Consider the following 14898-nt stretch of genomic DNA (forward strand, 5'->3'; position numbering starts at 1 on the left):
AAAATATCTATTTTCTCTGTACTATTAAACAAATTATCATCATATAGTCTTCCAGCAAAGCTACAGTCATGAAAGCTAATGTCCTGATGTTGCTCTAAGTTGCACATTTATGTCTAATTATATTGAATGCTAATTTAATAGACTTGATAAACTTGTATACTTTATGAGGCTAAAATTGTGCTTGCCACTTGTTACGTTTCAGGATTTTTGACCATTTGTCCACAGAAAGGATTTTGAAACTAAGAGTTGTCTTAATGTGTGTTAAAGAAAATTAATTCTCACGGGTTTTATGAACAGTCAGAGCAAAGTTGATTCACGTTTTGTTTTGCGGAGCAACTAAACAATAAGATATTTGTTAACTTTTCGGTGCAGTTGAAAAAATGCCTGACATTTCATTGTGTTAGAATCATAGAATGGTTACAACAAAGGAGGTCATTCGGCCCGTCGAGCCCGTGCCGGCTCTCTGCAAGAACACTTCAGCGAGTCCCATTCCCCTGCCCTTTCCCCGTAGCCCTGCAACTTTTCTCCTTCAGATACTTATCCAATTCTCTTTTGAAAGCCACGATTGAATCTGCCTCCACCACACTTTCAGGCAGTGCATTCTAGATCCTAACCATGTCGCCCCATGTCGCCTTCGGTTCTCTGCCAATCGCCTTAAATCTATGTCCTCTGGTTCTCGTCCCTTCCGCCAATGGGAACAGTTTCTCTCTATCTGCTCTGTCCAGGTGCCTCATGATTTTGAACACCTCCATCAAATCTCCTCTCAAAATTCTCTGCTCTAAGGAGAACAACCCCAGCTTCTCCAGTCTATTAACGTAACTGAAGTTGCTCATTCCTGGAATCATTCTCGTAAATCTTTTCTGCACCCTCTAAAAGGCCTTCACATCCTTCCTAAAGTGCGGTACTGAGTTGGCCATTCGATAAGAGCATGAGATAAATAGAAAGAGACCTGAAATAGAAGGACTGCAAACCACAGACCTTTCAACAGAGAAAGTTGTAAGCAGGCTCAGAATATCGGAAACGCTTGAGGTCAGTTAGAGCACTTCTTATTTAAGTCAATTGGAACGGTCCACTGGTGCGAGGAAGCATGATTTCATGCAATCATAGAATCTTACACCCAGAAGGAGACCATTCAGCCCATCGTGTCCGTGCCAGCTCTTTGCTAGAGCACTTCAGCTAGTCCCACTCCCCTGCCTTTATTTTGTATCATAACGCGGATATAAGTTGCACGGACCAACCTAACTGAATCTGGCATTTACTGTTGTTGTGTATGTTAACTCACCATCAAATGAAGCACCTTAAGCACTGCTATCAAACATCACCTCACCAAGAGTTTGCTCAGTACCCTTCCAGAGAGATGGAAGCAGCACTGGTGCGCAGGACACAACTATGCAGTCAAAGATGACAAGGTTTCGCTCTTGTTACTGCCCAGATTGGGCGATGAAACAGGTAGAAATTGGGCAGTGGGAGTCAACTCCTCCAGAAGTAAGATCCAGAAAGAATAACACAGGCACGATGGGCCCAAATGGCCTCTGTAATGTATGCACCTCTGAGTATGTTCACAGATTTGTAGAGCTATTGCAAAAGGGCATTTGTTTGAAAATGTTTGGAGTGTCCCCCAGATCAGGGGCACTTGAGTTAATGTTTATTTTTTCTCCAATCAAAAAGAGTTGTAGAGCTATCGCTCCACCGGTACGCTCGCAGTCTTCCACGAGAGGTGGGCTCCGGAGGGACTGGAAATTGGGACCGGCAGCCAAATTTTAATTTGAACCATTTTTATTAAAAAGTATATTTGTTTAATTTATCAGTTTTAGTGCCCCTTTAATAAGGGGGCACTTGATCTTTTGTTTTACAAAATAGTTGTAGAGCTGTTGCTGATTGGTTAAAGTTCCATTTAAGGTTTTATTTGTTAATTTGTGGGTTCTAGTGTCCCTTTAACAAGGGGGCACTCGGCTTTATCTGTTAACCAAAATACTAGTAGAGCTGTTGCATTGCGAGTGGCTTAGCCAGTCACGTGATGTTCACAAGACTCAATAAAACCCCAGCCAGTTGAGTCCAGGTCATCCACGATGAGATATGCAGTTGTGAGCCTGGTGGATGAACTGGTAATGTGTAGTGTGATTGTTAAACCTTTGTTAATAAACCAACTAGTCCTTAATCACATGAATTCTTAAGCAAAGAACCCATGAAGCAAATAAATTAGTGCTGCATCATTCTACGATCCTACGATTCAGACTGTCGTGCATTGATACCAACTGGCAGTAATGGTGCCTAATTGTCTGTAGGTGACATTCTGCATCAATTTGAAAATCACCAGATGTTACAAAGAGGGAGAAGTGAAACCAAATGGCCCACTTGGCCTGTTCGCTAAGTTGAACTGCTGGTTGAGTCTGTGTTATTCCGACGGAAAGTTCAGCACCTGTTTCGATGTGAAGCATGGCCTCGTCCTTGCGCTCCGCTTTCAGCGATATCCACTGATCACTCTGGTCGAGATACTCGACGGCGAAGACTGTTGGGGCCATGTGCATGGCAGTTTGTTCCGCACACCCTGTCGGCACCTTGATCAGCTCGTCGATTCCATCGGCAGTTAACGAGTTCTCCACCGCCTCCCCCATTATCGTCCCTAAATCAGCAGGGGGCCACAAAGATCGAAAAAGACACCAGTGGCGGAATGTCAAAGGGCACTTCAATTCCAATACCCATCGCAAAATACTTTGAGTAAAAATAATTATCAGCATAGTTCAACCCTTTCATCCGACTTCATTGGCCGTAAAGCGCTTTGAGACATCTGGTGGTCGTCAAAGGCGCTATATAAATCCAAGTCTTTCTTTCTTTCTTTCAGAACTGCAAACATTTCAGACATTATGGTGTCAGACGTGGCTCAGTGAGCAGCACTCTCGCCTCTGATTCAGAAGGTCGTCAATGCAAGTCCCATTCCATAGACTTGAGGAGAAAATCCAGGCTGAGACTCGCAGTACAGTACTGAGGGAGTGCTGCACTGTCGGAGGGGCAGTACTGAGGGAGCTTTGCACTGTCGGAGAGGCAGTACTGAGGGAGTGCTGCACTGTCGGAGGGACAGTACTGAGGGAGTGCTGCACTGTCGGAGGGGCAGTACTCAAGGAGCGCTGCACTGTCGGAGGGGCAGTACTGAGGGAGTGCTACACTGTGGGAGGGGCAGTACTGAGGGAGCGCTGCACTGTCGGAGGGGCAGTACTGAGAGAGCGCTGCACTGTGGGAGGGGCAGTACTGAGGGAGTGCTGCACTGTCAAAGCGGCCGTCTTTCGGGATAAGATATTGAACCAAAGCCCCGTCTGCCCTTTTAGATGGACGTAAAAGTTCCTATGGCACTATTTTGAGGAGCAGAGGAGTTCTCCCCAGTGTGGTGGGCCAATATTTATTCCTCAACCAATATCACTAAAGAATACAGATTATTTAGTCATTGCTGTTTGTGGCAGCTTGTTGTGGGTAAATTGGCTGTCGCATTTCCTGCATGACAACAGTGACTACACTTCAAGAAAGTAAAGGGCTTTGGGACAATCTGAGGTGGTTAAAAGTGCTACATAAATCCAAGGGGGTATGGTAGCAAAGTGGTTATGTTGCTGGACTTGTAATCCGGAGGTCTGCACTAATGATGTTAAGACATGAGATCAAATCCCACCACAGCAGCTGGGGAATTTGAATTCAGTTAATTCAATAAATATGGAATAATAAATGTTTGTGTCAGTAATGGTGACCATGAAACTACTGGGTTGTTGTAAAAACCCATCTGGTGCACTAATGTCTTTTCAGGAAGGAAATCAATCTGCCATCCTTACCCAGTCTGGCCTATATGTGACTCCAGACCCACAGCAATGTGTCTGACTCTTAACTGCCCTCTGAAATGGCCTGGCGAGGCACTTGGTGCCAAAATGTCACCACATGGACTCCAGTGGTTCAAGAAAGAAGCGCACCACCACCTTCTCAAGGGCAATTAGGGATGGGCAATAAATGCCGGCCTTGTCAGCGATGCCCGCATCCCAGGAACTAATACATTTTCAAAAAGACCATTTTTCCCAGAAATACTGGGGGCAATTTTAACCCAACCCTCCCGTCGGGGAACCGACAGTATGGGTGCAACACCGGTTTTACACACCGCCCTGATTTTACTCTCCATTAGGAGCAGGAGGAGGCCATTCAGCCCCTCGAGTCTGTTCCTCCATTCAATGAGATCATGGCTGATCAGTATCTCAACTCCATCCACCCGCCTTGGATCTGTAAACCCTTAATACCCTCACCCAACAGAAATTAAAGTCAATCGAGATGAATAATCAGCTGCAGTGTAACACTGCATTATAGGGTACGGTAGCACAGTGGTAATGTTACCGGTCTAGTAATCCAGCGACCTCGGTGAATGATCTGGGGACGTGATCCCACCACGACAATTGGGGGAATTTAAGTTCCGTTAATAAATAAAAAATCTGGAATAAAAGGCTAGTAACAGTAATGGTGACCATAAAACTATTGGATAGTTGTAAAAATCGATCTGGCTCACTAATGTCTGGCCTATATGTGACTCCAGACCCACAGCAATGTGGTTGACTCTTAACTGCCCCTCTGAAATGGTCAAGTAAGCCATTCAGTTAAGGGCAATTAGGGATGGACCATAAATGCTGGAAATGCCAGCGATTCTCACATCCCATGAATTAATAAAGAAAGACAAACTGGATCCAGAGGGATTCACACCCAGAGAGTAAGGATAAAATTGCCCACATCTACATATATATTCAATCAGTTACAAAGGATTCAGTTAAACGTTTTCTAGAAGTTCAATCAATGACCCACCACGTCCCCTCTCCCCAATCACTAATGGACAAGCGATAAAACGCACAAGAGTGCAATTCATATTCACCTCTGGCACGGACGTATAAATAATTGTCAGCGTCGGGGACCAAGTTGGAAGGTTCACCTTCGTGTATTTCATAGACACTTCTTGCTGGAAAACAAACAGAGACATTTGATCCTGACTATGTGGAGTGAATAAAGTGATATTACCAACACAGGAGTTGGATGGAGCGGCCACTTACACAGGCCCACTCTATTCCCGGCCTCAAACTACTCTTTTTGTACACATCTCAAAAGCGTACACATCAGGCCAGTGAAGATGAGGTTATTTGGAATTTTAAAAAACTCTGCTCCCCATTTACTTTCAGTTACTGGGGGTTATTGTAACTTTGTCTGATTGGCTGGCCAATTTACAGTCTGCCTGATTTTCCCTTCCATTTACCTGCTGATAGGGCGAGGCGAAGAGGGATTGGAGGAGGCTGGTGTGGAGCATAAACGCCTAGTCATTGTCTGGTCAATGTCACATTGATGTTTGTGGGAGCTTGCTGGGCACAGATTAGTTGCTGCAAATGACAACAGTGACTGCACTTCAAAAGCTTCCCATTGCCTGTGAAACACTTTGGGATTTCCTGAGGTTGTGAAAGGTGCTATAGAAATGCAAGTTCTTCCTTCCTTCCTTTACAGCTAGCGAATATCAATTATTTCTCCACAACCAGTTTGAACTGGGCTTGAATCACAGGTGCCCAGCTGAACTCCACTCTGAGGATTATCACCGTTATGCTTTAGAAACATAGAAAGTAGGTGCAGAAGTAGGCCATTCGGCCCTTCAAGCCTGCACTACTATTCAATATGATCATGGCTGGTCATTCACCTCAGTACTCTTTTCCTGCTTTCTCTCCATCCCTTTAGCCGTCAGGGCCATATCTAACTCCCTCTTGAATATAACAAACTCTCTGCGGTAGAGAATTCCAGAGGTTAACAACTCTCTGAGTGAAGAAGTTTCTCCTCATCTCGGTCCTAAATGGCCTACACCTTATCCTTAGACTGTAACCCCTGGTTCTGGACTTCCCCAACATCGGGAACATTCCTCCTGCATCTAACCTGTCCAGTCCCGTCAGAATTTTATATGTTTCTATAAGATCACCTCTCATTCTTCTAAACTCCAGTGAATACAGGCCCAGTCGATCCAATCTCTCCTCATACGCCAGTCCCACCATCCTGGGAATCAGTCTGGTCAACCTTCGCTGCACTCCTTGAATAGCAAGAATGTCCTTCCTCAGATTAGGAGACCAAAACTGAACACAATATTCCAGGTGAGGCCTCACCAACTGCATTAAGACCTCCCTGTTCCTATACTCAAATCCCCTAGCTATTAACATGGCATTTTCCTTCTTCACCGCCTGTTGTACCTGCATGCCAACTTTCAATGACTGATGTACCATGACACCCAGGTCTCGTTGCACCTCCCCTTTTCCTAATCTGCCACCATTCAGATAATGGCCTTCGTGTTTTTGCCACCAAAGTGGATAATCTCACATTTATCTACATTATGCTGCATCTGCCATGCATTTGCCCACTCACCTAACCTGTCCAAGTCACCCTGCAGCCTCTTAGCATCCTCCTCATAGCTCACACTGCCACCCAGTTTAGCGTCGTCTGCAAACTTGGAGATATTATTTTCAATTCCTTCATCTAAATCACTGATGTATATTGTAAATAGCTGGGGTCCCAGCACTGAGCCCTGCGGCACCCCACTAGTCACTGCCTGCCATTCTGAGAAGGACCCGTTTATTCCAACTCTTTGCTTCCTATCTGCCAACCAGTTCTCTATCCACGTCAATACATTACCCCCAGTACCATGTGCTTTAATTTTGCACACGAATCTCTTGTGTGGGACCTTGTCAAAAGCCTTTTGAAAGTCCAAATACACCACATCCACTGGTTCTCTCTTGTCCACTCTATTAGTTACATCCTCAAAAAATTCCAGATTTGTCAAGCATGGTCCTTTCATAAATCCACGCTGACTTGGACCGATCCTGTCACTGCTTTCCAAATGTGCTGCTATTTCATCTTTAATAATTGATTCCAACATTTTCCCCACAACTGATATCAGGCGAACCGGTCTATAATTACACGTTTTCTCTCTCCCTCCTTTTTTAAAAAGTGGTGTTACATTAGCTACCCTTCAGTCCATAGGAACTGATCCAGAGTCGATAGACTGTTGGAAAATGATCAGCAATACATCCACTATTTCTAGGGCCACTTCCTTAAGTACTCTGGAATGCAGACAGCAATACCTTGGCTGCCCGTGTTTGTAAACATCGCACCACCACACCTATATCTTGAATATGCAGTCCCCAGAGAATACAACCGCTACACCAGTGAAGACATGCCGATCCAGGCCGACTTGAATAACCTACCACTAACTCATCTCAAATCTAGAAGCCCTTCAGCGATCCCCTCTCAGCCTTCATGACCGATGGAGAAATGCTTGGAAGAACTGCGAGAGACAGAATGGATTCCTTATAGAGGACACCTCAGTAAAACCTGAAGGATCAAACCTTCCTCGCAAACAGTGGACAACCATCGACCGCCTCAGAACTGGTCATGGTACATGCTGCCACGTTCGCTATAAATGGAAGATTAAAGCATCCCCATCATGTGACTGTGGAGCTCCTAATCAGACCCTGGAGCACATCATTCAGCATTGCCCTCAGAGGGAATTCGCAGGCAGCCTACAAAATATCCACGCTGTTACACTGGAAGCTTTGGTCAGGTTATCTGACCTAGATATTGTCATTTGATTTGCTTTTCTACTGTGTCAGCTGTGGCTCAGTGGGCAGCACACTTGCCTCGGAGTCAGAAAGTTGTGGGTTCAACTCCCAATCTAGGCTGACACTCTCACTGCAGTGCTGAGGGAACACTGCACTGTCAGAGGTGCCATCTTTCAGATGAGACGTTAAACTGAGGCCCCGTCTGCCCTCTCAGGTGGACATAAAAGACCCCCAACACTATTTCAAAAAAGAGCAGGGAAGTTATCCCTGGTGCTGTGACCAATATTTATCCCTCAATCAACAAACATATAAACAGATTATCTGCTCGTTATCACATTGCTGTTTGTGGGAGTTTGCTGTGCGCAAATTGGCTGTTGCGTTTCCCACATTACAACAGTGACTACACTTCAAAAAGTACTTCATTGGCTGTAAAGTGCTTTGAGAAATCCGGTGTTATCAACAAGAGCAGGCATTGACGACGAGATCCAACACCATCTCCAGTGCAGTCTTTGGCCGCCTGAGGAAAAGAATGTTTGAAGACCAGTCCCTCAAAACTGTCAACAAGCTCATAGTCTACAGGACTGTTGTAATACCCGCCCTCCTGTATGACTCAGAAACATGGACCATGTACAGTAGGCACCTCAAGTCGCTGGAGAAATACCACCAACGATGTCTCCGCAAGATCCTACAAATCCCCTGGGAGGACAGACGCAGCAACGTTAGCGTCCTCGACCAGGCCAACATCCCCAGCATTGAAGCACTGACCACACTTGATCAGCTCCGCTGGGCAGGCAACATAGTCCGCATGCCAGACACGAGACTCCCAAAGCAAGCGCTCTACTTGGAACTCCTTCACGCCAAACGAGCCGAAGGTGGGCAGTGGAAACGTTACAAGGACACCATCAAAGCCTCCCTGATAAAGTGCAACAACCCCATCGACACCTGGGAGTCCCTGGCCAAAGACCGCCCTAAGTGGAGGAAGCACATCCAGGAGGGCGCTGAGCTCCTCGAGTCTCGTCGCCAAGAGCAAGCAGAAAACAAGCGCAGGCAGCGGAAAGAGCGTGCGGCAAACCAGTCCCACCCACCCCTTCCCTCAAAGACTATCTGTCCCACCTGTGACAGAGACTGTGGCTCTCGTATTGGACTGTTCAGCTACCTAAGAACTCATGTTAAGAGTGGAAGCAAGTCTTCCTCGATACCGAGGGACTGCCTATGATGAGGTTGTGAAAGGCGCTATATAAACGGTGGGGGTGACGGAAAGGACAATCGGGCGAGTGTATAATAGGAGGCCAAGTCGTCACTGCCCACTCTGTGCTTCACCTGAGGCAAATTTGGCGCCCACTACGCCCAGATGGAATCCGTGCCATAAATGTTTATTTCTCGTTAGTTATTAAATTTCTCTTACCTTTAGGATTGATGGAGAAGCTTGATTCCTTCTTCACTATTACACCTTCAGGCTGCCGAATAAAATGAGAAAAACGTACTTAGGAACGCACGAACAGGAGGAGGCCATTCAGCCACTTGAGCCTGTTCCGTCATTCAATGGGATTGTGTCTGATCTGTATCCGAACTCCATCCCACCCACCTTGACTGCAGAACCCTTGGCTAATAAATATCTACTGATCTCAGATTTAAAATTATTCACTGAGCGAGCATCTATTGCTATTTGTGGGAGAGAGTGCCACATTTCTACCATCCTTTTCGTGATAAGGTGTTTCCTAACTTCTCAAATTTCAAAATTCTCATCCTTGTTTACAAATTGCTTCATGGCCTCGCCCCTCCCTATCTCTGTAATCTCCTCCATCCCCCACAACACCCCCCCCCCCCGAGATGTCTGCACTCCTCTAATTCCATCCTCTTGAGCATCCCTGATTATAATCGCTCAACCATCGGTGGCCGTGCCTTCTGTTGCCTGGGCCCCAAGCTCTGGAACTCCCTGCCTAAACCTCTCCACCTCTCTACCTCGCTTTCCTCCTTTAAGGCCCTCCTTAAAACCTACTACTTTGACCAAGCTTTTGGTCACCTGTAGCAAAACGTCCTCCCTTTTCTATTCCAGCCCTCTAGATATAAAGGCGAGCATTCCATCAGCCTTTTTGATTATTATTTGTGTACCTGTCCACTAGATTTGACTTTACTTTGCATAAAATAAAGCAGATTGCCTACGAGTGCATTATTCAGTGTGGAGTTACATACATGGGTTACACTGACTAACCTCGGCCTGCATTTCACACTTATTTTAAGTCACGGGAGAGTCGTCTCGCAAATCTATCGGCTTAACCAGAGGCTGCTAATCAAATTTATATCATTAATAATGCTAGCTCACCCAGAAAGTATAGAATCATGAACAGAAACAGGCCATTCGGCCCATCGAGTCTGCGCCTGCTCTTTCAAAGAGCAATCCAGTTAGTCCCGTCCCCCACTCTTTCCCCATCTCGCTGCAATTTTTTCTCCTTCAAGTATTTATCCAATTCCCTTTTGAATTCCCAAAGGAGTATTGTAGATGATACTAAGCTTGGCGGGATTGGGTGCAATGCTGGAATTTATGAGATTCCCGCCTTTGCTTAAAATCACCCCCAATCGTTTCAGATATCCTATTGTAACCATCTAACGCACCTAGAGGTGTGCAATAATATAACTGGTTCTATATTATGCAGTTTCTAATCAACATCAAACATTTTACTCACCAGAACTCTCAGTTGTTTTAAAATAGCATCGCTGTATGTATTGGTTTTACTGAATGCGATGACGTTGATTGGAACATTCCCAATGACCAACGGGACAACAGCAAATTGTACAGGGGTAGCAGAATTTGCTTTGATAAGGACAGTTCTTGCATTTTTCTTCGAAGTAGCGGGACTGCACAAGCCCTCTGCCTTCTTCATGTATATAAAGACCTGGGAAAACACAGGTACATAATTTTAAATATAAATCACCCACATGGAGTGGGCAAGATTATTGTGATAATTAAAATCGGGACTGGAATTGGACAGGGGCGATATTTAGCCTCATTAAGAATGTGTTCGTGAAGGTTAGACCGAACTGAGCATACTAAGTGAACACGTCTGGTCTCTATATTATAAAAAGGATATAAAGGAAGGAGAGGGTGCAAAAAAGATTTACGAGAATGACACCAGAACTGAGAGGTTATGACGGCTTGATAGGGCAGATGCTGGGAGGAAGTTTCCCCTGGCTGAGGATTCAAGAACCAGGGGTCACAGCCTCAGAACCTCGGGTCACAGTCTCAGGATAAGGGGTCGACCATTTAGGACTGAGATGAGGAGAAATTTCTTCACTCAGAGGGTGGTGAATCTTTGGAATTCTCTCTACCAGAGGGCTGTGGATGCTCAGTCTTCGAGTACATTCAAGACACAGATGGATAGATTTTTGGATATTAAGGGAATCAAGGGATATGGGGATAGTGCGGGAAGGTGGAGTTGAGGTCGAAGGTCAGCCATGGTCTTATTGAATGGTGGAGCAGGCTTGAGGGGATGAATGGCCTTCTCCTGCTCCTAATTCTTATGTTATGTTCTTATGTTATACCTAGCAGGAAAGAATGACCAGGATGAGGCTCTTTTCTGTTGAAAAGAGAAGACTGAGGGACAACCTTATGTCTTTAAAATTATGAAAAGGTTTGATAGGGTAGACGAAGAGAAGATGTTTCCACTTGCGGGGGAGACCAGAACTAGGGGCCAAAAATATAATATAGTCAATAACAAATGTGCATGAAATGCAAAAGGATAATATGCAGGTACATCAAGTGATCAGGAAGGCCAATGATATCTTGGCCTTTATTGCAAAGGGGATGGAGTATAAAAGCAGGGAAGTCTTGCTACAGTTATACAGGGTATTGGTGAGGCCTCACCTGGAATACTGCGTGCAGTTTTGGTTGCCATATTTACAAAAGGATATACTTGCTGTGGAGGCAGTTCAGAGAAGGTTCACTAGGTTGATTCCAGGGATGAGGGGGTTGACTTATGAGGAAAGGTTGAGTATGTTGGGCCTCGACACATTGGAATTCAGAAGAATGAGAGGTGATCTTATCGAAACGTATAAGATTATGAGGGGGCTTGACAAGGTGGATACAGAGAGGATGTTTCCACTGCTGGGGGAGATGAAAACTAGAGGGCATGATCTTAGAATAAGGGGCTGACCATTTAAAACAGAGATGAGGAGAAATTTCTTCTCTCAGAGGGTTGTAAATCTGTGGAATTTGCTGCCTCAAAGAGCCGTGTAAGCTGGGACATTGAATAAATTTAAGACAGAAATAGACTGTTTCTTAAAAGATAAGGGGTTATGGGGAGCGGGCAGGGAAGTGGAGCTGAGTCCATGATCAGATCAGCCATGATCTTATTGAATAGAAGAGCAGGCTCAAATGGCCGTACGGCCTACTCCTGTTCCTATTTCTTATGTTCTTATTATGTAAATCCAATAGGGAATTCAGGAGAAACTTCTTTACCCAGGGAATGGTTAGAATGTGGAACTCGCTACCACAGGGAGTGGTTGAAGCGAATAGTATAGATGCATTTAAGGGGAGTCTAGACAAGTATTTGAGGAAGAAGGGAATAGAGGGTTATGTTGATAGGGTGAGATGAAGCGAGGTGAGAGGAGGCTCGTGTGGAGCATAAACACCAGCATAGACCTGTTGGGCCGAATGAACAGCTTCTGTGCTGTGAATATTTTGTAATACTGTGTACGGTTTCCTCTGTTCCTAACTTCCAGGATAATGTTGGATATGTTCTTTTACAGAACGTGATTTTGCCAGTACTTCCGCAAAGGAAGACTTGACATAAGCTTTGCCACGTATAGCCAGCGGATATCCAGTGAGGTGATCCAATGGAACCCTTACTATAACCCTTACTTTGCCACGTATAGCCAGCGGATATCCAGTGAGGTGATCCAATGGAACCCTTACTATAACCCTTACTTTGCCACGTATAGCCAGCGGATATCCAGTGAGGTGATCCAATGGAACCCTTACTATAAGACTTACTTTGCCACATATAGCCAGCGGATATCCAGTGAGGTGATCCAATGGAACTCTTACTATAACCCTTACTTTGCCACGTATAGCCAGCGGATATCCAGTGAGGTGATCCAATGGAACCCTTACTATAGCCCTTACTTTGCCACGTATAGCCAGCGGATATCCAGTGAGGTGATCCAATGGAATCCTTACTATAAGACTTATGAGTAGGTTCTGATTTCGAATTACTGTAAATTCAGTAAATTGGTAGTTTATCTGTTTCTGGTGGTGGAATGTTGGCCAGGAAATCGGGGGAACAGCTCTGTTCCACTTCGATTAGCGCCATAGGATCTTTATTCCTTCCAAAAATTACACTATAGTCTCTCTCTCTCTCTCTTAGGCGGTCCCTCGAGTCGAGGATGACTTGCTTCCATGCCAAAAAGGGGTGAGTTCACAGGTGTTTTCAATGAAGGACCTAATATTCCAGGTCCCGAACTACATATTGAAGGGTGGAAGATGTAATGTTTTATAGAGCACTGTTTAGGCCACAGTTAGATATCTTACTCCATTTCAGTCACTATGCGAGCAAAGAAAATACATTGCAAATGTAAGGAAGAACAATAAACTGATCACAATGTCAAAGGATGAGGTCTGAAGAATAAATCAGATAAAGCTTTTCAATCTAGAAATAAAGGGATTGTATTGATAAGGTAAACCGACATTCTTATTTGTAAAGCAGAAACATTTATTACATAAATAGAAATGAGTGAAAAGTACATTTAAGCAGATATAGAATCATAGAATGATACAGCACAGAAGGAGGCCATTCAGCCCATCGTGCCTGTGCCGGCTCTATGAAAGTGCTGTCCAATTAGTCCCAATCCCCCTGCTCTTTCCACATAACCCTGTACATTTCCTCTTTTCAAATATTTATCCAACTCTCTTTTGAAAGTTACAATTGAACCTGCTTCCACGTCCCTTTCAGGCAGTGCATTATAGAGCTGGAGCGCCAGGCTCTGGAACATCATGGGCCGCCCCGACCTGTGTGAGAACACCACCGCAGGGGCTATAAATACAGCTGGAGCGCCAGGCTCTGGAACATCATGGGCCGCCCCGACCTGTGTGAGAACACCACCGCAGGTCGGGGCTATAAATACAGCTGGAGCGCCAGGCTCTGGAACATCGTGGCAGAGGTGCGATGAGTGAGGGTATGGAGCTCAGACGAGCTGAGGGCCCAGGCGCAGCACGGACCAGCCCATACTGCGATATGTGTGCACACTAAGTCCATGCAGCAGAGCAGATCTCCAGTCGTCCTGGTTAATCCTTGCCATTGGATAAAGGCCGAGTTCTGTCAGGCCCATGTGGTGGCTGATGTGCAACGGTCACCACATGTTAAAAAAATTCACACGCAGGCATCTTCCACCCCCTCAACTGGAGTTCAGGACTGGAACATCGGGTCCTTCATTGAAACATCTGTGAACTCTCATGGAAGCAAGTCATCCTCGTTCAAGGGACTGCCTGTGATGATGATGATGTAGATCAGAACAATTCACTGTGTTAAAAAAATGTACTCATCTCCACTCTGGTTCTTTTACAAATCACCTTTAACCTCCGTCATTTGGTTACCGACACTCAGGCCAGTGGAAACGGTTTCTCCTCATTAACTCCATCAAAGAACATAAGAACATAAGAATTAGGAACAGGAATAGGCCATCTAGCCCCTCGAGCCTGCTCCGCCATTCAACAAGGTCATGGCTGATCTGGCCGTGGACTCAGCTCCACTTACCCGCCCGCTCCCCATAACCCTTAATTCCCTTATTGGTTAAAAATCTATCTATCTGTGATTTGAATACATTCAATAAGCTAGCCTCAACTGCTTCCTTGGGCGGAGAATTCCACAGATTCACAACTCTCTGGGAGAAGAAATTCCTTCTCAACTCGGTTTTAAATTGGCTCCCCCGTATTTTGAGGCTGTGTCTCCTAGTTTTAGTCTCCCCGACCAGTGGAATCAACCTCTCTGCCTCTATCTTGTCTATCCCTTTCATGATTTTAAATGTTTCTATAAGATCACCCCTCATCCTTCTGAACTCCAACGAGTAAAGACCCAGTCTACTCAATCTATCATCATAAGGTAACCCCCTCATCTCCGGAATCAGCCTAGTGAATCGTCTCTGTACCCACTCCAAGGCTAGTATATCCTTCCTTAAGTAAGGTGACCAGAACTGCACGCAGTACTCCAGTACTCCAGGTGCAGCCTCACCAATACCCTGCATAGTTGCAGCAGGACCTCCCTGCTTTTGTACTCCATCCCTCTTGCAATGAAGGCCAACATTCCATTCG

The 14898-nt window shown here is 45.3% G+C and overlaps 1 protein-coding gene across 1 annotated transcript in view; it reads right to left on the reverse strand.

Annotated features, from left to right (window-relative positions):
* The window catches only part of LOC139230187 (complement C4-A-like), a 186096-nt gene that overhangs the window by 57569 nt on the left and 113629 nt on the right, over positions 1 to 14898 (reverse strand). The window contains exons 21-24 of the mRNA XM_070862027.1: positions 10280 to 10489; positions 9001 to 9052; positions 4889 to 4972; positions 2420 to 2623 (exon numbers count right to left, since the gene is read on the reverse strand). Of these exons, the coding sequence (XP_070718128.1) occupies positions 2420 to 2623; positions 4889 to 4972; positions 9001 to 9052; positions 10280 to 10489 (550 nt within the window). The remainder of the gene's footprint in view (positions 1 to 2419; positions 2624 to 4888; positions 4973 to 9000; positions 9053 to 10279; positions 10490 to 14898) is intronic.

Source organism: Pristiophorus japonicus, chromosome 19, assembly GCF_044704955.1.
Source record: "Pristiophorus japonicus isolate sPriJap1 chromosome 19, sPriJap1.hap1, whole genome shotgun sequence".
In the NCBI taxonomy this organism is placed as follows: Eukaryota; Metazoa; Chordata; class Chondrichthyes; family Pristiophoridae; genus Pristiophorus; species Pristiophorus japonicus.